At 35.6% G+C, this 24,693-nt stretch overlaps 1 protein-coding gene across 1 annotated transcript; it reads left to right on the forward strand.

The window, feature by feature from the left end:
- The first annotated feature begins 1,728 nt into the window (after positions 1–1,728).
- On the forward strand, positions 1,729–23,430 carry Ube4B (Ubiquitination factor E4B). The gene is made up of 15 exons (XM_089632668.1): positions 1,729–1,914; positions 2,111–2,785; positions 3,267–3,399; positions 3,505–4,563; positions 4,649–4,822; positions 4,900–5,020; positions 5,097–5,228; positions 6,808–7,038; positions 8,698–8,985; positions 9,976–10,269; positions 14,016–14,154; positions 15,503–15,616; positions 16,670–16,790; positions 19,462–19,662; positions 22,684–23,430. Exons 1-15 carry the CDS (start codon positions 1,891–1,893, stop codon positions 22,755–22,757), a joined length of 3,780 nt encoding a protein of 1,259 aa, XP_089488794.1. The 5' UTR covers positions 1,729–1,890; the 3' UTR covers positions 22,758–23,430.
- Positions 23,431–24,693: the final 1,263 nt, after the last annotated feature.

Below are 24,693 nucleotides of genomic sequence, written 5' to 3' on the forward strand. Positions count from 1 at the left end.
CAGGGGGGACGGGATCTGGCGGCTTCTTCCCCATGGCAAAGGCCATCAGGGCTAAAAGGCAACGATGTTAAGAGCAAAACGATTTAATAACATACTGGATAAATAAAGTAATATATAACGTCAGCAATAAAGGCAATCAAAAAGAACAAAAAATTATAGTTTTAATCTACAAAAGGCTGTAAAATAATATATTTTCGTATTCGAACGGAAAAAAGCAACAGAATTCGGGAGGAATGCAGATCACGCCAAACTCTGGGAATTGAATAAAAATGCACTTTCTAGATTAAAAAAGTGTGTAGAAATTCATTAAAAAAATAATTAAGGCGCGGAAGAATAAATTGAGGGAGATACAGCCGATCAAAATTTAATAAATTGCACTTCGCGATCTGATATTATCACCATATTCGGACAGTCCGCCGCCATATTTTGTCACGAAAATCAAATTAAAAACTTTTAATACTTTTGAAATTTCAGTAGTGCCATCCAAAAAATAAAAAGTGTTGCCATATAATAATATCAATGCATGGAAAATTCTAAAAATTAAATATCATTTGCCAGATTGGTAGTTTATTATTTAAAATCTTGTAAATACTTAATTTATGTATATATATAACCTAACCTAACTGTGATTTTCTATAACAAAAAAATGACCCTTTAATAACGCCCACTCGCGTCCCCTTTAGAGTTTTATCCCAGTTTTCAAGTAGTTTGTGGGCTACGCTAGGTTTGTATAGACGGTTTGTGATTTAATACTAATACCTTTTTTCCATGTTATTTCCTGTTACACAAAATTGCCCCTTTAATAACGCCTGCTCGCGTCCCCTTTAGAGTTATATCCCAGTTTTCAAGTAGTTTGTGGGCTACGCTAGGTTTGTATAGACTGGTTTGTGATTTAATTCTAATACATTTTTCCCATGTTCTTCTGCCTACTCTAACCCAAACTAAACACCTAACCTATTTTGTAAAAAAATATTATTATTATATGGCAACACTTTTTTTTTTTGGTTGGCACTACTGAAATTTCAAAAGTAAATAGTTGCTAATTTGATTTTCTTAAGTCATAATTGACAAATAAAACATGGTTCCTATGTATCGCGTACGAAGTTTCAAAACCCTATAACTCAGTTAATAGTGCCGACCCCCACCTAATTCTTTCAGATTCGGATTCCCCAGCCCTAAATTAGTCTAAATCAAGTTCAATTTCGGTTATACTCCCATAAACCGAATATTACCCTCAGATCGCGAAGTGCAATTTTATTAAACTTTGATCGGCTGTATCTCCCTCAATTTATTCTTCCGCGCCTTAATTCTTTTTTTAATGAGTTTCTACACACTTTTCTCATCTAGAAAGTGCATTTTTATTCAATTCCCAGAGTTTGGCGTGATCTGCATTTCACCCCAGAATTCTTCAACTGTCAAATTTCGAATCCACCATATGATCATAAAAAAAATATTTTTGTTATTTGTTTTTGGGGTGTTTTTTATTTGAATATATTAAATTTCACTGACAATTAACTTTTTTGAATTACCCGCTTTTATCGATACGTCAATAGATTTTAATATATAGAGATGGAAATATATCACTTGGTATGAAAAGAAAGAGACATTACATTTTAAGTGAAAATGTATCCACCAGGTGGTGCAGCAATCGCCGTCGCTTAGAATGTACATGGAATTGGAGTTTGTTTGAGAAATTTCTTGTTAGCTTCGCATAACAAAGCAGTCTAACTTTAATATAATCGTCTCAGCTGTTGAGAGGTGACTGACTGGATGTAGACTGACGTATCGGATTGTGGACAAATAGACAATAAAGTGGCATTAGCACGCTTTTCCCGACTTTCTGGATTTATAATTATACTTTATATCTTTTGATTCTGCAGTGTCTATAAAATGAGCGAACTAAGTCAAGAAGAGGTGAGAAAACGATCTTTTAAAATATTTGTTGTGATTACTAACCTTGGCGTCGTAGACGGTCGCAATTGCCAGTCATGACGATGCGTCCTTTCGTAACAAAGACAAGTTAAATATTGTTGTTTTCACTTTTCGCTTTTCGAAGATGGTGACAATTAACTCGGGTTGGTTCTTAAATGTATATTGCGAATGGTTTTAGATTCGGAGACGAAGACTGGCCCGCCTGACAGGAGGCTCGAGCGATGGCCCGATGGTGTCCGCCTCGACCCCAACGGCCGTGGCTCTGGATGCTGAAGAGGCGAGGGCCTCCCTGGCATCTCCCACTGACGAGAATGTCAATGACCTGAATGTACAGAAGCAGCACTCCAAGCTCATACAGAGTGACACCCACAGCACTACAGTGTCTGACAAGTCCGGTCTGAACTCCAGCGGCATTATAGTCACCGAGAAGTCCAATAACTCCAATCTCCTGGAAGAAATCCCCGACACTAAGCTTTCGGATATATCTCAAAGTAGAGGATACAGTAACTTGAGTGCCATTCACCTGACTTCGGTGCATCCTCGTCAATCCCCTCGCCTGACCAGACCTCTCTTAATAACCGAAGACGGTAGCTTAATGAATACCATGGAAAGTAATAACCCACATTCAGAAGCCTTGGAACAGGGCGTGGAGGTGAATGTGTGCACCATAGAGCCCAACCCTTCCATAGTGAACCAGAAGAATGAGCAACCTTCCGTTGAGTACGATGGTGACAATTCTCCGGGAAGTTCTAAGTTTGTTAGGGAGGATTCTATCAACATGGATATCGACGAGACCCCACATTTTGACAAAGACAGTTTTAGAGAACAGGATTTTGCAACTGAAGTCATGGAGGTAAGTTTATTATATAAATATTCAAATACATTGCTAAGGACTAGTAGTTTCGCAGATTTTTAAAAATTGATCAAATTTCAAAGTTAAAATTCAAGTTCTGTTATTATTTCATCATGGGCCAGTTGTTTCACAAATTCTGTGAAACAACCCGTCCTTAGTTATTGCATTTTTTGTAAAATAATAAATTGTTAACTCACATTTTTATAATGTGGAGTTTTTTTTACAAACAAGTCATGCTATCAATCACCGATTCAGCATTATGTCTACAATTTAATCCCACGACATGTATACACACTTATACATACTGACATTCTTATTAACATTCATTTTCTTAACTTATATTTACAAAATGTTATTGCGTGCAAATTGTGTTATGGAGTTCATCAGTGGCATACAAAGTTTTACACCAACCGACTATGTTTATTTTGAGTGACTTGTGATATTAAATATATAATTAGTATATTAATAATTGTATCATAAGGTGGAAGACTCCATAATGAGTGAAGTTCGCAACAGTCGGGCGCGCACGGTCAGCGGAACTGAGATGTCGGAGGAGCAGCTAAGGACTGTAGTTGCCAGAGTACTGCAGGTCTCCTGGGCCGATCATTGTCACGGTATGTTGTAATTCTTTTATGTACCTACCCTATATATTTTATTTATTATGTCAGGAAAATGTTAAGCAATTAAAGATAATTTAATATAATTGTATTACGTTTCAGGAGGTTACTTTTTACAGTCAGTAGCTGCATTGCTTTTGGAAAACTCTTCATTGAGCTTAGACGAAATAACATCTCAGTCTATAATGGAAATTCTGTCATTAATATCAGATGGAAATGATCCTTTCAACTACACAGTCACAGCCACAAATATAGATACCGCTGCCGTGGCTAGTGACGATATAATGCTGGATGTGATCAATAAAGACACGGGAGAGCAGCCCATGGATGTGAGACCGGACTCGGAGACTGAGGCTTCCCCGGTATTGGTGGTGGAGCCCTCTGCCCGCGCCGTCACCTATCTCCTGCGCTGCTACATGAATGTGACTACAGAAGAGAGACAACACCCCAAGAAGAGTTCCCTTCCTCCCCTGAGCGGGGTACTGTTAGATTTACGCACGTCTCTCGTTCGTCACCTAGTTTTAATATTGCAAGGAAAAATTTTTGCAGAAAATCCACCTCGCATTTCTCTCCTGACATCCTACATACTTACAAACGGTATTCCTAGAGGACTAATGCCCGAATTGGCTGAACAAACTTACAGTGACGAAACTACTTTTAATTGTATCTTTATACCTATTTTACGCGGTGTCATGGAAGCAATGCAGAAGGCATCGGTGGCGGATCAGGAGCATGTGAGGCCGCTCGAGGCACTGGGAGAACTTGCCGAACTGAGATGCGGCCCGTCGCACACCATCCGGCCCGTGGCGGGCCTCATAGCCTCTTTGCCAGACTTCAACCCTGAGCCGTGCTCCGCTGTTCCCGGGCGGGAAATCGCTAAAACCAGTTTTTTGGGAAATTTCTTTTCTGTTTCATTATTCTCTGAAGAAAATCCTAGATTAGCGGACAAAATATTCAGCGGTGCAAATGGAGTATCGGGAGACAAATCGCTGGCCTTTGCCTTGCAACAGGACATTGAGCACACGCGCATGGTGCTGCACGGGACGTGTCACGCCATGCTGCTGAGTCCGGCGCGGGTTCCCTTATTACAGTACTTCGCCAATATCTTGAAACACAATGAAAAAAGGACACAATTACAATCAGAAGAACGATCTTTAGCAGGTGAGAATAAAACAAAACACAAACAAAATATGTACTCTTACCAGTGAATGCTCTTTTAACAGGACTTTTTATTGTTTATAACCAGGTGATGGCTTTATGCTTAATGTTTTATCAGTTTTACAACTGTTATCTGTAAGAATTAAGTTGGAGAGAGTGGACCCTCTGTACGCCTTCCACCCTAACAGTCTGATCTCCACCCAAAATGATACTCGCCTCTGGTTCACCAACCAAGAGGCTTCTGACTGGGTCCAACAGCTTAGTGAGTATTGTTTATTATCAACTAATTTTGTACCTTACTGATTGACATTTTGAATCTGACAAATTTTTTCTTCTTAGATAAAGACCCTGCAAATGTATGGAAAGAACCAAAATTCCAAACTCAATGTTGGTTCCTGACACTCTATGCTCACCATGTCGCCCTGCTCCCTGCTTTGCAAAATCATCAAAGAAGAATCAGGTAATTAACTGATTTTATAGTAACATCCATTCTAGAATAGAGGAGAGATACTTATGTTCACGTTATTGTGTTACAGAACCCTTCGAGATCTCCAAAAGCTTGTCGATGAGATGTTAGCGATGGAACCACAGTGGAAGAATATGTTAGTTGCCGCGAGAAACCGAGAATTGATCAAAAGATGGAAGCGTCAAGTCAAAAGACTTACACGGTAAGTTACTCACAATTTCAAACAACTATTTAAACAAAAGCTCGCCGAAGAGATGTTAGCCCTGGAACCACAGTGGAAGAATATGTTAGGTGTCTCGAGAAACCGAGAATTGAACAAAAGATGTAAGCGTCAAGTCAAAAGGCATGACCGAGAAATGACCGATCGGTGGCTGAGTTGACATCACATTGGGTACCTAGGCGTAGTGTGTTTAATTCCTCGGATGGCTAAGTCCTCCATCACAACACAAGCAATATTTTCCCATTGCTGTGGTGGTAGTAGGAGATTTTCAAATATTGTCAGGATATTTTTTTCTTATCCGCCATTTCAAACAATTATTTTAACAAATGGTCATTTTCGCCAAAGTTTGTACATTGCGTTTTTGTTATGTCACCATTTTGGTTATGTATCTCTAAATAGTATAAAATAAAGTCGCTATCCGCGTCTGTCTGTTTGTGCGCTTAGTTCTTCTAAACTACGCAACGGATTTTGATAGGGTTTTCACTATCATTTAGAGAATTTCTTCCGGAAGGTTTATATATACAATACATGCATATTACATTTATAGAAAGTAGAGAAAAGTCGATGTTTTTTAATCAAGTCGTAAAAAAATATTTTCGCGCGCTTACGTTGCTAACGCTGGCCAATATTTTAAAAAGGCCTACAGAAAAGTCCGTGATTGGATATGTCTATCTCCTAAGGAAAACCCCGAGCAACACTGGGTACACGTTAGCTAGTTATAGAATATTGGAATAATTTTAACATGCAAATTTAAATTATTTTGTCCAAATGCAATTGTCGAACCTGTATACATATTTTGTTCAAAAGGTTGTGTGCTTTTACCATCTCTGTCTCAAAGTCGGATTTTGTAATTAATTTTAGGTTTGCAAGATTAAATTTGTAGTGCTTTGAATAGCTTATGTATTATATTTTTGGAAAATATACAGTTTTTACGTAAATTTGGACCAACATTGATAAAACCACGTTTAACATTTCTGATATGGAATTCATTATTTCCATGACTATATTTATTTATTAACACCCCTTTTTAGGAGCTTTTACATATGAATAGTTTTTTATTTGTTTTATTGAAGTTTGTTTTATTATAATATATTATTGTTATATAATTGTTTTAATGAAGTTTTTTATTTGTTTTATTATAATATATTATGAATAGTTTATAAAATTCTGTGTAATTAATAATTATTCTATTACTGTTGTACAATTTGTACTTCTTTATATGTAACTGTACTGTCCCAGCATCAATCTTTTGTATTTATTAAGTGATAAATTGAAGATGTCCATGACTCGGCGTGATTATTATCCTTCATTAGTTTTTTTGCAATGAGGAGTACACAAATATTATGGGAATTAGTCCCATAATTTCTGCATTGAAAAAAATCCTTGCTTCTAGTAATGGAAATTTATGTGAAACGTAAAAGTAACCGAATGGAATGCATAAAAATGGAAAAAACATTACCAAAACGTTACCACTATTGTAGCAAAAAGAATTTGTTCTAAGCAGAATAGTTACGTCTTAACCCAACAATTTGAAATTACAATAGTCACCCATTTCTTACAGGTCCAAGCAGTGCTCAGTAACTGGATTACTGGAAGACAATCTGATGAGACGTTCCCTCCAGTTCTACGGGTCTGTAGGCAGTATGCTCCTGGACCTGTTGGACCCTGACTGCAAGCTGAGGACTGGGGAGATGACCATGAGCGAGCCCGCTGACGCCATGACAGACCCCTTCAGTGCCCTGCCCGAGTGGTATGTGGAGGACATTGCAGAATTCCTACTCTTCGCCATGCAGTGAGTGATCTTGTTACGTACCAATTATTAGTCTTATGATAAATGCATCGATGAGACAATCTCTTCCTATCCCCGTGCCGAAATGTGTCATGGTTAGTTAGTTATGATAACTAATTTCATCATTTTATAGAAAATGTATTTTTCCATAAATATGCTACAAACCTCGCCCCACGTAAGTGCACCTGAGAATATTCCCCAACCTAATATAAATTTCCAAAGTCAGGAATTTTTTTTTTTCAAAGGAAGTTATTCTGTAAATGTATTATGTATATTTAAAAAATTTATAATGAAAGTAAATTAATTTTTCTCCAAAAATTATGAAGTTATGCACGTTCAAAGTGAACTTGAGTAAAGTAAAAAAACATTTGTGTCTCATTATGTCACACGAGACACAATTCATTATTCGAATAGCAGTGCTGCAGTACTGATGCGCCATTCTTTATATGTACCTTGACAACACATGCTTATCAGCTGGCCGCAAATATCCACATTTTGACGGTCTGTGTCTTCGATACTATTCAGTATTTTCCAAAAATTTATAAAAGTTCTGTCTTCAGCATATTATATTTAATATGATACATTTTAAATATTGTTATGTTTCGTTGTAGGAGAAAAGTCATTCTTCATTTATATTAAAATTCCCTCGATATTCCCGATTTTGAAAAATAAATTACCGGGTTTACTTATCACTAGCCCCACCCAACATATGAATCAGTAGATTAATGTTTCTTAATCCTCACCGTGCCGTTGATTTTCTCTTATCTCTTTATAATAAAGTAGTCCCAGGGTGAGGTCGTATATACGTCATCGACGATCGTCCTCTTCCTTCTCACACCTTTAAATGAAAAAAAAACAGAAGATACTAGAACGAAGACGTCACATATGACATCTCTTTGGGACTATCATACTGCCGTAGGAAATAATAACATGGCGTCTACTTTGAGAGTCTCAGGGAAGAAACTGTGTTTTTAGTTACCATAGCAGTATAAGCCACACCCTTCTCAGTATGCCTTTACCTTATTTACAACATTTTGCTAAGAAAAATCGTTATAAATTTTCTGCCTAACTAACATAGTTGCCGGTATTTTATGTAGAAAGACATTCACTATACAATATGTAAATAAAATCACAACATCTTCCTTGAGAGTCTCAAGAAAGACACTGTGTTTTTAGTTTCCGTGGCAGTGTAAGCCACATCCTTCTTAGTCATCCCAGTATTTTTGTTGTAGAAAGACATTCTTGGGTTCCGAAATGATTATGAATAACGAAACTTCTTAACTAGGTACTGATAAAATTTTGATCTCTACTCTTATTATTGAGAACTGCAATTCTAACGGATGGCTTTACTTAGCCTGGGTTCGAGCACTACACACAAACCAATCACCATGTTGTCCACTATAAGCGAGACGAATTTGGCAAACGAACATAATGCCTCAGTATTTTATATATCAGTTTGTCATTCTGGCTATCCAACTCAATCTAAGTCAACCCTTACAACATTAGCATATTTAAGTCAATCATGCGACACATTTTAACACAATGTTTATGTTTTAGTGAAACTTCATTGATGCATGCATGATGCCACCGATGAATATATACACGTATGCGACAGGTTAATGGTTGCTATTAATGCCTGTTTTTGTTGTTCTTTTTTAATAGATTTGTCAGGAAAGTGGTGTTGGACTACATGGAAGATTCCCTGCTGACGTGGCTGCTGGTGGCCGTTTGCAATGGACATAGGATTAAGAACCCGTACTTGGTGGCTAAGATTGTGGAGGTCCTTTTTGTGATGGACCCGGCCATATCTCTCCGTACTGAAAATATTTACACGCGAGTGATGGCGCACCCCGTCTCCCAGAGGTCACTGCCCCGAGCCCTCATGAAATTCTACACAGAAATTGAAACGACCGGACAAAGCACTGAATTCTATGACAAATTTACAATAAGGTTATATTATTTTTATAAATATTAATTAAATTAAAGTAGCCTTGCCAAAATTTTTGGGTCAAAAACAAACTATGTGATTCACATTATCTTTGGGAGTCTTTTTAATGAAAGGAAGGAGAGAAAGTTCTCAGAAGGAAAAGGGTACGAGGGTTGGGTAAGAATCGAGGGACCAGTATGTCCAGTAAGGCGATGGGTCAAGAGAAACCAGTTGGAGAGGTCAAAGGGTCCTCCCAATCCAGCTCGCCACACAGCTGGTGGGCAAGCGCAACCTGCATACCTTACCCGTTGAACCCGGGCACCCCTGCTAAATCACCAAACATAGCGAACCACTTGGGGTGACCTACGGCAGAGGTGTTGGTTATCCAATAAATGGTTCCCGGGGTGGCGGTACTCAAACCAGCCTCCCAAATTGTTAAGCTGGATATACTGACTGTATACTTGGTGTCTTTCTTTGTGTAGGAGGAGTTGATTGACACTGCCGTGCACATCTAAGTTTCATGCATAAATCGTCTACCTTTTTAAATATTTTTGCATGATTTGCACTTTTTAATTTACTCTACATTTATTTAATTTTTTTTTTTTTAATTTACTGCACTCGCAGAAAAGTAACATTCACCACAACTTGCAGCTTTTGCAGCGTAGCCATCGTGGGACATTGTGCAGGGTCTGCGGTTTTTGTCAATTTCTTACCATTTCCGAACCAGTGGGGTTAAATGGCAGGTCTAAATATAATGACACTGTATATTTATTAACTATATTAACTCGGATTGCGTTAGAAAACCTACCTGATAGCAACAAGAATATCTCTCAAGCCGAGCTTAAGAAGCAACTTAATACACCTTTTAGTTCTGTATTACTGACAAACTTAACCCAAAGAGCGGTAAATGCTACAAGTGCCACTCTAAAGTAAATAAATTGAAAACGACAAATATGTAGACCCCTAAACCTTTTCTAACAATTGAGTGAATAATTTTTTTTTAAATCTCTCAGATACCACATAAGTATCATCCTCAAGGGTATGTGGGCCAGCCCTATCCACAAGCAGGCTGTGATCGACGAGTCCCGTTCGGGTGACCAGTTTGTCCGCTTCGTCAACATGCTGATGAACGACACCACCTTCCTGCTGGATGAGTGCCTGCAGTACCTGAAGCGGATCCACGAGACGCAGGAGGCGGCGGCGGACACGGAGAACTGGCAGCGTCTCCCCTCAGACCAACAGCAGGCACGAACACGCGCCCTCATTCATGACGAGAGACAGTGCCGTTCTTATCTGACCTTAGCCAGGTGAGTCTCACCAATGTATTGTCTTCCGTCAGATGAAGACCGTAGTAATAAATTATTTCCTTAATCTGTGACCTCTCCGCCAACCATTAGCAGGCCGAGATACAGTGCCGCTCCTACCTGAACCTAGTCTCACGGTACTCTTCTAAACTAAGACTGTGGTAATAAGTAATTTCCTTGCTCCGCGACTGTCGCACTTTCTCATCAAGCGGCATCATGCCCCCACACAATACGAGAGACGGTAGTGTTCGTATTTGAACCTAGCCAGATGAATCTTAAGGAATGTATTTGCATGGTCTCCTTGAAGCTTGCATGTACTGCTGTAATCATAATCACATTCTTGCTCTGTATCAGATGATACGGGATAGATGCCTAACGGAGATTGCATATGTCAGTTTGATGCTTATGTTCCTTGGAGAAACAAGTTATTTGACTCCTATATGAAGAGAAACAGTGTAGCTTCTACCTGACCTTAGCAAGGTGGGCTTTACCAATGTGTTTGAACGGTCTCCTTGGAAACAAAGTCATGATCACTTGCTCTTTGTCATCTACTTATCTGGATTACGTACTTTGGTTTTATGATTATATTTATTATAGTGCAATTAAGTGGTACTTCAGTGAGAGGTCTACATTAAATTTAGATAGTTTAATCTATAACAATAATTTACGTAAATCATTTCTATAGTGTTCTTTTTACTCAAAATATACAGTAAAATTAGTTTTAAATTTAAAAAACCTAACTTTCAGCTGCTCTTATTAGAAACTTTCATTTGATGTGAAAGAATGAATCCAATTATTTTAATATTATTACATATGTAACATCTTATCTCGAATTTGCATCTATCATTAGGAATCCTCAATACTAAACTTATACATATTAACCGAATTGAAAATATTCACAATAACAAAATTTTTTAAACACCAGTCATATTGTTTTGAAAATCATCAGTGTAGCCCTATTACTCTTTGCAAACGAAGAAAACATTTGTGTATAAGATTGTGAACTGTCTTATTGACTCCCCAACTCTATTGAAAAGGATTGCATTTCGTTGCCCTGAACGCAATACCAGATCGAACACCTTATTTTATATACAACATTCAAATCGAAATACACACAAACTTTTACTCGGACGTATCTGCAATACGTTAAGATATATAGATATTTTCCAATGTACCCTTAATACGCTTCAAAATCAAATTAACATTACATACAATGTACTAAAATCAAACAATTATTTATTTATTGTTTATCTATTCTTTTCATTCATTTTTTACATAACTCCTCAGGCTAATCTGTTCAGTTTTTGAACAAACAGCCATTACCTATAGAGTCAATTTGTTCTCTTTTTGGAACAGCTTATATGGTCCCATAGAAATCGTTGTCTCCTTTAGTAATCTGAACTAAACGGTGACAAAAGAAAAAATACCAAGCTTTACATTCAAATACAGTAGAACCTCGTTAATTCGAAATCCAGCGGACATCAAATTTCGAATTAACGAATTCCCACGTAATTCGAAATTTTATGAAAAAAAAGAAGAAAAAAAAACCGCGAAAATCGATTTTCTCGGCCGCCTCTTCAAATCCGGGTGGTATTTTATTGTAAATTCGTATTAATACCAATTATTTCTTTATTTTCGCGGTCGATTACCGTAGCGGCCGGCCCTGTAAATTCAGATATTCGCAATAAATTCGTAAAAATGCTATATATTTACGCGTAAATCGAGATTTTGCTGCCGATTTCGGTCACAGCCGGCCCTTTATTTCAAATATCTGAATTTGAATTCGTAAAAATACGATATATTTCCGCGTAAAACGAGAATTCGCGGCCGTATTCCGTCGCGGCCGGCTCTTAAAATTCAGATATTCGAAATAAATTAGTAAAAATATGATATATTTCCGCGTAAATCGAATTTTGTCGGCAGTTTTTCGTCGCGGCCGGCCTTTTAAGTTCAGATATTTGAAGTAATTCGTAAAAATATGTCATATTTCGGCATGGATCGAAATTTTTCGGCCAATATCCGTCGCGCCGTATTTTTTCAACGCAGATATTCGAAGTAAAGTTAGTAAAAATACGATATATTTACGCGTAAATCGAAATTACGCGGCCGAGTTTCGTCGCGGCCGACCCTTTAAATGCAGATATTTGGCGTAAACTCGTAAAACTACGACATATATCCGCGTAAAATGTATTTTCTCGGCCCTTTAAACTCGGATATTCGAAATAAATTTGAAAAAATACGACATTTCAGTGTAAATCGATTCAGATTTACAAAATAATAATACTAATTAGGACGATGTATAACCACGTAAAAATACATTTTTCGGCGTTTTACCGCCACGGCTGACTTTTAGATTCAGATTTACGAAATATTATGATTTATTTTCGCAAAAATAAATTTCGAATTACGAATTAACGAATTTCGAATTAAAAAAAATTTTGTATGAAAAAATTTTTCAGCGGAAATTTTTTTTGCGAAAATTTCGAATTACGCGTTTTTTCGAATTATCGGGGTTCGAATTAACGGGGTTCTACTGTATAGAAGTTAATCACAGAATAATTAACCCTAGATAACTAAACTGTTTTCATTGTAACTACACTTTCGTCGAGTGGACTACGCAATAAAACACTAGAAATAAATCAAAAATATTTAATTAAGATAGAAACTTGTTACATGGCATAAAAGTAAGGTTTATAATGAACAAATTAATAACAAAATATCAGTCTACACAGTGACCACACATGTCAACATTATGTGGACCACAAATAGCCTTTCTACATCTGGTGCAACGGTGTTTGGTCATCCTCCGGGCCTTGGATGGACACAGGTAGAAAATTTTAGGCACATTTGAAGTAGATGGAACCGGAGCTTCTATTGTAGAAGATTCGCCAACATTAACAATAAATATAAGAATATATGAATGTACGTACCTTAACAATAAAAATTGTTGTTATAACTAAACTTTCGTCCAGCGGACGACGAGATGGTCATAGGGCACGTCCTAGTATGCGTGTGGCCGCAATCGCGTCACGTGCTGCACTGTTTACTCAAATTAGGAAGGTAATGAAAGAGTCAAGGTCGGGGAGCTGGGGGAAGTAGGTGATTTCTAATTTCGCTGAGTAGCGCGTCGTCGCCTCAACGAGCGATTAGTTATCTAGGGTTAAAGTATACACCTCTATGAAACCAAAGGTTCCGACTGCAATTTAAGAAAAAAATTATATGAAATTACAAAAAAGTGAGGTGGCAGTAAAAAAAATTATTTTAGTTTATAATACATTTAATCTTTATTTCTAATAATTAAATTTGAAGGCGCATCATCATCTTTCAAAAACAGTCATTAGTTATTGGATACATTCCTTTAATAATATCCCATAATATTTAGATTTTATTGAGAAGCAGAAATACACAAAATCTTTGACTTTCTGACAGCATCTTTAAGAAATGTAATGGTCAATATGTCAGAGACCTGAAGAGTTATACTATGTAGTAATATTATAATGTTTTACCTACTTGCTTCCAAATCTGAAACCATAAACAAAAGATTGTAAATGAAACTTTACTGTTTATTTTATATTCACCGTGTTAAATGTTAATTAATTCACATGTACAACTGTGTATTTAATAAATAAACTATAAAATAAAATAATCCAGAAAGCTACCAATGTTTCTTTTTCATTTACAATATTATTTTCATCAACTACAATCTTTATCTGAACCTATCTGACATTGCCTTTACATATTTTTTCCAGGGAAACAGTGGACATGTTTGACTACTTAACCGTTGATATAAAAGAACCTTTCCTGCGTCCAGAGCTCGTAGATCGCCTCAGCTCGATGCTCAACTTCAATCTCCAACAGCTGTGCGGACCCAAATGCAAAAATCTCAAGGTAAGAAAGGCTATACATATTATTCAAAATGAAGAAGTAGATTCTCATCTCTTCTTCGACACATAGTCTCCAGGCGTCCCTGTCTTACGCTACTTAGACGGCCTTCGTCCATAGTAAGACCAGTATCTCCTATAAATACTATAAATAATTTCCTTGCACGGTCTCTCGAGTTCTCCCAACTTTCCCGGGGTGCAAAAATCTGTTAACAGCTGCCACCAAGAAGTCGAAGCATTCCGAAAAAAAATTGCCAACATAGAAAATCGTCTTCGAAAGGTTGAAAAACTGGAGGCAGAAGTTACACCACTAAAAATAGAAGTAAGCACTATAGTTGAGGATGAATTGAAAAAATCAATGGAAAAACTGAAAAATATAGATTCCGTCCAAAAAAATGGAACTTGAAGCAAAATTAGTAATGCTCGAATTTAAAATCGATCAAGTACGCCAACAAAATAATTTTGTTGCTGAAATAAGAGGAATACCAGAAGTTGAAGGAGAATATTTACAAAATATCGTATTCAACATAAGTCATGAAGTAAACACAACCACTACGAGAAACGTTATTGAGACCAGCTTTAAGGCTTCTGGTAGGAAAATTCAAAACAAAACAACAAAAACCAGACCTATAATCATGCCGTTCAAACACGTACACTTAAGAGATGATTTTTTTTTTAAGCTGTGTAAAAAGGTACAGTTTGAATGCTGTTTCTAAGGAAGAAAAACTCAACACGAGATCCATAGGCCTCTCCGGACCGCGTACACCAGTCTATATATCGGAATATTTAACCTTAACAAATAAACGCTTATTTTACCTAGCAAAGAAGGTTGCTATCGAAAAAAAACTAGCTTACTTTGGGTAAACGCGGGACGAGCTGGAATAGCGGAATACGCCAAAGCACAGAATCGCGAGCTATATACATTACCTCTGAAAATACACTTCTCATACTATGACTTACTAGTACAAGCATACACATATTACTTTACTCATACTTCACACACATATATGGACTATCACAAATTTTATTGTGGTAGGTATACTTTGTGTTAAATAACTATTAAATGATTATTAAATTTTTTTAAATAGTATCTTTTGATATCCCCGATGAAACCATGCTTACATGTAACAGAAATGTAATTGATAATCTTAATTTTCACAATAGGAGCTCATTCTGTATTAATTTTGTGAAAAACCAATCTCATTAGCAGCAAAAAAACTGTAATGCTCTTTTAAAGGTTTTTTTGTGCAATGTTATTCTGTATTCTGTTATCCAAAGTATCAAAGATTTTACTTTCAGTAGAAGTAAAGATTCATATTCAACCAACATTACAAGTATGTATTAACTTCATGCAGGTTCGTCGCCCGGAGAAGTATGGCTGGGACCCTCGGAGACTGCTCAGTCAGCTCGTGGGAATCTACCTTCACCTGGATTGTCCGCAGTTCGCAGCGGCTCTGGCAGCTGATGAGGTAAAATTAAATGCAAACATTTTTGTAGAAAAATAGTGTAGATACTCTCTGTATTGCCCTGGTGAAAAAACACCATTCACATCGAAATGTTGCTTGAAATGGCTTTAGCCGTCTTTAGATCTGCATAGCCAGATACTTCCCAAACCTCCCCTACCCACTCCCTTCAGCCTCACAACATACATTTATTTAAAGATACCAAAGACCCATTGACTCCTGAAAGTAGGGAGCAATTGGTACTCTTGTGCAGTATTCACATAAAAAATCAATTTTAAAAACCTGTTATTTATGGACAAGTTGTGTTGACAATTGGTTAACCTTTCCCTTACTGGACTAAAAAAAATCAACGCGTTCCGGTGCTTATCGGAAAAATATGAATATTCAAAGTTAATCGCTTATGTTTATTATATTTTATATTAAAAGTTATAATAATTGTAATTAATTGCTGAAAACACTAAAAAAAACCATCGGCAGATGCTAAACAAATGTGCGAGGAGTCCTTATCTAACAACTGCCCGCGACCGACTGGCTGCAGGTGCTGGATGGGCGCTGGACGCACACACACAGCTGTGCGGTCGTAGGTATCGATGGTCTAAATACAACTGCGGACGTGTGGATTTCTCATGTTCCCGCATAGCGAACTAAAGCGGGACATCAATAGCGTTGATTGTATTGGTGTATTTTTTCCCGATTTTTAACAAAACACTCTGATTTTTAATTGAATTTGAAAACTACGTAAAATATTATTTTTTTAATTCAGTGCATAAATGTATAGCAGAGGAATACCTAAAATCTGAACCCAGAATTTATTACATTTATAGAGTTAGTAAAGTTATTAGAAGCAATGTGTAGTAAATACACACCACATATAAGGAAAGGTTAACCATGTCATTTTGCAAGATCCTCTCTAATCCTTCACAGGGTTACAATGTTTAGTTTGGAGGCAGATCCTAATTTCAGTTTATTGGATTGGATTTATTGGATCTGGATAATGGTATGTACATAATTCTTACATTCTAATAATGATGGATTTCATTTATTTTTTGTATTTTTTAGCGCTCATTTAACAAGGACTTCTTTGGAGATGCCGTTTTAAAAATGGAGAGATGTTTCATCAAAACTCCCGTGGAAATAGAAATGTTCAAACTGCTTATAGAGAAAGCAAATGATATTGCAGGTCAGTAAAACAAACACTCCTTTGAATCTGGTTCGAAAATTATAATGTTTGTCCGAGCTGTAGAAATAATACTTTAATACATTATGTGGGGAAATAATTATCGTGACCCCTCGGTGAAAATTTTCCATTACTTACACTGGTCGACATTTACTTTTTTAAGTGCAGTCCCTTAAGCATAGCTAATTTTTTTATATGTATTTAGTATCCATAAACACGAAATGAATAAAAAAAAAATTTGATAGGTCAGGTTTTTTTATAATTTAACAAAGTTTTTTTACATTATTCTTCCATAGTATGACGGGTACTTACTTAACAAAATTTCAAAACTAATTCAATTTAATTTTTTTTGCTCCTGATTTGCGCTTGTGAGTATCTTGAGCGTCTCTCTGCAGGGTCCAGCAATCGTCTGCTAGCATAGATGGACTCCACTTTCCTTGGTATCACTTTTCCATAGCCGCAATGTCCTGGTGAAATCGTTTGCCGTGCTCCCCACTGACATCTCCCATATTTTGGGGGAAAAAATTCAAATGAGAGTGAAGGAAGTGTATTTTTAGTGACGTGTTACATCCCATATTTTTATAGGCCATGAGCATTTCAGACACAATGCTGATATGGTCTTCACTTTTATGAGTACAGGAAAATTCTCGACAACATTCTTGAAGGCTGACCAAGCGGCTAGCAGTCCTAGTAGGAGCCCTATGACCAAGTGGAATGGATCAGTGGCGGCTCGTGACTTTTGGGTGTACTAGAGTGCTAATATTATAAAAAATGGCATTTCTGAGGTTGTTATAGCTGAAAACGATTTTTAATTTTTTTTCGAAAATCGATTTTTTGTATGAAGATTTTCAGGAAATTTCAGTATAGCCGTGCGCCGCACGAAATTCCTGAAAATCTTCATACAAAAAATCAATTTTTCGAAAAAAAATAAAAATCGTTTTCAGCTACAACAACATCAATTAAGCCATTTTTTGTAATATTAGCACTCTAGTAACCCAAAAGTCACGAGCCGCCACTGGAATGGATAATCAAAAAATCAATGATGACTCACAAATAAATATGAATTAATAAACATTTTAGTAAAACTTAAAACCCATAAAAACCTGACGTGATAGAAAAAAACTAATCACATATCTGAAATCAGCGTGAAATTTCGAAAAAATATTCAACATAAATTTTATTTTATTTTTCTATCTGTGTGGCCAAAACGCCAATAGGTCTGCCCATAGAGAAATAACGGTCAAAAACAACATGTCGATGACAGCAGTCGAGTTTTTGTTTTGTTCTTGAATAATAAATGTTTTTTTCAGTGTTTTCATAGTAATTTTTAAAACAGTTTGATGAATCAATTGCATCTAATAACGCTGTCTAATAGGAAAATTATGTCAGATCAGGTTGTATTACGGAGTTATTAACAACTTAATTGACATCGTCGCCATTGTTAAATTCCATGTACTAACTAGGAACACAAGACAAAATGTAATATTCTTGTACAACACATACACAACCAACTATCAGACACACTCACCAACCAGTAGGATGCATAATCTAGGCAACAAGTTTAGGGGTACTATTGATATATTTACTCACACCATTTATTGAATTAAGCGAAATCTGTACCAGCACTTAATCCTACAAATTACAGTATGTAGCTTTGGTAATGAAGTTTTAGTGATTTGTCTTATATGTAGTATTGTTCTAGTTTCTATATTATTTTATGTTACTGTTACATGTTTCACTCATATTTAGTTTAATGTTATTTCATGCTTTAAGACTTTGTGTATAATTTTCGATAGTTCACTAGGTATATACTGTACTTATAATCCATGTAAAAGCCCAGCTGGGCGTAAAACCAAATAAATAAATTATTCTATACTCTATGAGGGCTGTCCGTCTGATTGACAATCCGTTGTTACCATCTCTAATGCACAGAAGCAATGTAGTATGTAGGTATGCTAAACCGCACGCACCAAAGTGTCACCAACATCCTTCATCCATACTACAACAAATCATATCTACCACTTAATCATATTAACCACTGAATACATAATGCACATCAGTAATGTAGATTTGAATGGAAACCAATTTCGCCACTGACTTAGTAGTACCTTCTGGTTCTAGCCCATTTAGCATACGCTCTGTCTCTCTGGCGCTTGCCTGACATTGTATATCGTCATAACATTTGATCGAAATTTAAAATTTCATAATGATGAGGAAACACAGAGTTGTGTATGAATTTGAAATTTAAGCAAAGAATGGTCAGACTTTTGTATCACGATACACGCCCACATGTCATTTCTTCATTCTTTATTTTATCTATACGCAGCGGCACTCCGCCTGCACACACTTGTTTCTACCTACACACCAAACGCAAAACTTTCATTGGTTACGCCACTTTGATAGTCTGTGCAGTTTAATTTTAGCTCGGCGATAGTCGGCATGCTTCCATGCCATATCTTTCTTTGGTTTATATTATCTATGGTTCTACCAGTGGGGAGGGATATATTATTGCTGAACAGAATCGCTTCTAATATGGGTATATGTGAGGAGAGATTCAAAAGGGAAATCCTATTGATTCTTGAAAGAAGCTCTCCTCATCGATCTATCCCCAATGGCCTCCACTGCCTGCAAATCTCTTAATTGTTGTGTACTGCTAAAAATATTGTGTTTTCAGTGAGCAACCAGCAGAGTTGTGACGAGTATGCTGACGCCCCGGAAGAGTTCCGCGACCCTCTGATGGATACCCTGATGGCGGAGCCCGTCATCCTCCCCTCCGGCAAGGTCATGGACCGCCCTGTCATCCTGCGCCACTTGCTCAACAGCAACACGGATCCCTTCAGCCGACAGCCCCTCAGGGAAGATCAACTCATGCCAGGTAACTTATAACTGAACTCTTATTTACAATTCAAATCAAACTTGAAGGTTTCAATGTAAGAAGTTTTATTTTTTACGGCCCTGAAAAACTGAAATCAAAAATGTTGTATTAAATTTGGTACACAATTTATTTATTGTTATTAAGTTTAATTTGTAGAACTCCATTTTATTTTTTTATTTTTTATATATACAATAATATTATTATTGGGTTTATAAAAACAGTTTATTTTTAAACAAGTTCTGCTGTGTAATTATTATTACGCGTGACAGCTGTTTCGCCCTCTGAAGGCATTATCAAACTGTGGGTAGCCCACTTACAGACGATAAATTTATATTATTTCTAGGTAGGTATTTTAATTTCATTTACTGATTTCTTAATTGATTTCTAAGTAAAATATCAAAAATTATTAATGGTTATTACCCCAGCAAAGTTTCCCCAATTAGTGTAATGTTTAAATTTGACTTGGTAAATTGGCTTAAATTTAAAATTGGCTTAAATTTATTGGCTTAAATTTGACTTAAATTTGAGTTGGTACACAATCTTTGACACATTCAATTTTTTAAGAAAATGCAAACTTCGTCTGGGTCTAAAGGCATAATTTTATTAAGTACTTTATAAAGAACCGTGGGTGACTTTTCAGTCAGTTTTTAGGAGACTATGCTTCTCTTACCACTTTCAGTCTTTACTGTATTAGTGTACAATGTGTTATGTTGTCTTGTATAGTGTTTGTGTACTTGTGATGTTTCTATAAATGCCGTATGTGTGTGTAAGTCCATTATGTAGATTAAGGCGATGCACTACGTCGTGTAATATTTTAAATTGAGCCGCTATCAATAACAACCCTTACGTAGATGGCGATAAGGTTTAAATTCCCGCTTAACACCATCCGCCTGTTTTGATTTATGCATGAAAAAAACATGGCCAAAAAGTGCCTTTTATTTTATTTTGTGGATGTTCAGGCATAATTTTTTTTTCGATTATTTTATAAATAACTTAATTTGCCATATTATACAATAAAATCATAACCGAAAATGGGTTCGTAAGTAGGAGATTTTGTACTTTAAAGCAGTTTTCATAGGCCTTTACATTATTTTTTTCTGGACTTATAAAAAGACTTATCTAAAAAATACTCGATAATTTCAAAGGCCAAGATGTATTCTACTCGCAGTATTTAATTAAAGCATCTGAAACATTTCTAGGCGACCAAATTTTCAAACCAAAAACAAATGATTTTGCATTACTACGTACGGCATCGCCTAAGGCATATATGTTATATTCATACAATTTTTAATAACTTCAATTCTTGGTATAATTTTTGCGTGGGGTATCTGGGTTATAGTTGAAGAGTTTTTTCAATAATTTTATTCTGTATCTATAAATCGTTTAAGTATATAATGTGTGCATTTCCCCATATTTCTATCGGATTATTTAGGTGGAATTACTATTTAGTTTCACTGTGGGGACGTAAAATAAAACGGTAAAACCAGCTCATGAGGCTTCTACACCAGAAATTTTAACGCTTCGAGTTTTTCATAAAGTAATAATGCTTTTGAAAAGTGTGAATGTGGTTAAATTGTATATTTATCAAATCAGATATATCTTTTTTATTCTGCACTTAACACCAACCATTATCCCAATTGGATCGTCTTAAACTATATAGAACTAAGTCAAAACGCTTAACATTGGAGAAAACAATGGATTTGTTTGTGGTTTTATTGGGTAAATACAAAAATCACCATGGAATTAAATTGTGGCCTTTTTTTAAGATAAAGGTTTAGCTTGAGCTTTGAACATATATTTATTATTCCAGCACATTTCACAAACAAACAAAAAAATAAAAAAAATTAAAAGTTAGTTCACCTGGGTGATGAATCATTGGAACATACTCTAATATTGACACTATGTCATTATTCTTTGCTTGTGCAATTTGTTGCCCTTTAGGGTACAGTTGGGTTGAAACTGCATTTGCTAAGATTGAAATATTTGCCCCAAAGTCGTTAATTAAGGTTCACTTCATACAAGTCAACTGCATTGTTGAGTGTGCACTCGAACTTCAAAATGCCTGGTCTTTATTTCCCTACACACTTTAAACGCATCTTCAACCATTCTACATTCACTGTTTTGTTAGTGATGGTGGTTTTAGCGCAAATGCGATCTGAAAATGTGAGTGAGTGGCGAATTTCACTTATTTTAGTATCCCATTATTTATTGCAGTGGAGTTATGCTGGATTGGGAGAGGGAAGAAGAAAAACAAATATGAATACAATGTCCAGTAATCCACATTTTGCTTTCTCTTTAATTCAAATACACTAGCCTTCTTTGTCTTATCGCTTTCAAATTTCTCCTAGTTCGTTTCAATCATAGTGAACTAACTTTAAAAATGTGACTTTTATTTCACTTAGTCTGAGCATTCCAAAATTTATTAACTTATTAACGCTTAATAATAAACAAAATCTGCTGCACTCATCAAAAAACGTAATTTTTCAATTATTTATGGAAATATATAAATATAATATTGTAAGTTGTTACCACGTAGTTTACTTTGGTTGAAGACTGCAGTGACTTAAAACGATCTCAGTTCAAGATAAGATTTATTTCTAAATACCAGTAATTATTCAAATAATCTTCCCTTCTCAATCACTAGGAACATAAGTTTTATCATTTTCATCTGACAATTCACTGAAGTCTGACGTGGAACACTCATCATTTATGTTGATAGTTGTGCGAGCTGTCATGCGGGAAGCCATCTTGGATACTGAGTTAGTTTAGTGTGGCTGGAGAACTAATGGAAGAATGTTTGACTCTGATTGGTTCACGGTGCTGAACAACTCTCTATGATTGGTCAAGCAACATAGTTCTCTCTTGCTAACCTAGGTTAGGATTTGTTACCCTCATTTCAAATCAAAAAGTGAGTTAGTACACTATGGGTTTGAGACGATCCAATTATGGTGACCTCGATATGAAGTGCCTGGTTCCTACAAGTATTTTACAATTGCTAATGTTTTTTGTTTATCTTTACAGCCACAGAACTCAAAGAAAGAATTTTAAATTGGAAGAAAATGAAGAAAGCATCATCCTCCTCTCAATCTTCATAAAAGACTGCTACAAATAACAGTTAGTTATTAACATTAATCTATTATTTTTGTGTAAGCTTCATAAAAAGACATTCTATTCCGACAATGTAAGAAATCCTTTGATGAAAAGCTAACAATGTTAGAAATCTTTCAACGAGAGACTGAAAATGTTAGAAATCTTTCGACAAAAGGCTGACTTTATTAGAAATCTTTCGACTAAAGGCTGATTGATGATGTTACAAATCTTTGACGAAAGGCTGACAACGTCCTTGTTTGATTTATTATTTGCAGTGATGTTTTTCTCGTTCATTGGACAACACATATTTTTCAAATCTTCAAATTAATAGCACAGATATAAAATTTTATTATTTATTACTGCAGTAATCTATCTCAAATAATGTTTAAGATTATTGAATTCAATTTTATCTCATTATTTGTAAGCGTTTACGAAAGGATAGATCTGACAAAATGATTTTAGGATAAACTGTTTTGAATAGCGAAATAGTTAAATCTAAATTTTCACCAAACTTGTCTTATTTGTAATGATTGTTTTGAAGCATCTTTCTGAAGTAAAATAATATATTATAAAATATTAATTGAATATACCTACAATTAAAGCTATAATATTGTATATAAATATATTTTACATGAGTATGTGTAATAAAGAATTAAGAATGAAAAAATCTTTTAAATTTTATTTTTATCCTATTAGTGGATTACTACCTGTCTTTCAACATTATCCTAGTAGTGGTTTACTACCTTTCAACATTATCCTAGCAGTGGTTTACTACCTGTCTTTCTACATTATCCTAGCAGTGGTTTACTACCTGTCTTTCAACATTATCCTAGCAGTGGTTTACTACCTGTCTCTACATTATCCTAGCAGTGGTTTACTACCTGTCTTTCAACAGTATTTGTATCTTATTTATTAGATACTAATAGTAAGATGTCTTGTTTTATTTTTTAGCAGTTACATAAATGGATATTTCAACGCTGCATCATAGCTCACAATGCAAATGAAGATGCGAGATGAAAATATGTTATTGTGCTGATGTAGAAATTCCAAATTTCACAACACGAGAGTTCACCATTTGCAATTTTTTTAGTGTGACAACTGCTTTACAATCAATATTGGAAATATTCCTTTCTCTAGACCTGAACTAGAACCCTAGAAATGAACCTTGCAAGTTTCAACTTCCTTTTTGTACCAGAACTCTTATGTTTTTTTGTAAATTGTATGTATTTATCAAAATAGTATGTTTATAATTTTATTGGTTTTCCCAGAATAACTTTTATTCAGAAAAATTATTTTTTTCTCCCTCATGTTACTAAAAAAGTTATATAAATTAAAAAATATATTTTTTAAATTATTTTCGTGAGGCTAAATAAGTGTCTTGTATTTTTTTGAGGCTGAATAAGTGTATTGTATTTTCTTGAGGCTGAATAAGTGTCTTGTATTTCGTGAGGCTGAATAAGGGTCTTGTATTTTCTTAAGGCTGAATAAGTGTCTTGTATTTTTGTGAGGCTGAATAAGTGACTTGTATTTTCTTCTCTAAAAAAATGATGAGGTTTCCTTGTAAATAACACACAGCAATGTAACTTTGACAATGGGAAATATTTAGTGTGCACTATTTTCAAATATTTATTAGTCGACTTGCTGAACCCCAATCATTGCGAAACCACTCATCTCATTTAGTTATTTTATTGGCAAGCGATTGGTTCATACAGTATGCTACTATGTAAAAAGTTTTAACATATGAAAAAACCCATGAAAAAAGGAAACGAGTGCCGATGGGCAATCTAAACACATGACAGATACAAATCTTGCGATTTCGATAAGCATTTCTGGCACACTATCCGCAGAACTTTGACCATTCAACTAGAAAGTTGAATATATAATATAATCAGGCAAACAATTTTTAGGTAATGTTTCCGCACTTGGCACATTAATATGTTA

The sequence above is a fragment of the Hesperophylax consimilis genome, chromosome 1 (assembly GCF_061612785.1).
Source record: "Hesperophylax consimilis isolate HC1 chromosome 1, BYU_Hcon_1.0, whole genome shotgun sequence".
In the NCBI taxonomy this organism is placed as follows: domain Eukaryota; kingdom Metazoa; phylum Arthropoda; class Insecta; order Trichoptera; family Limnephilidae; genus Hesperophylax; species Hesperophylax consimilis.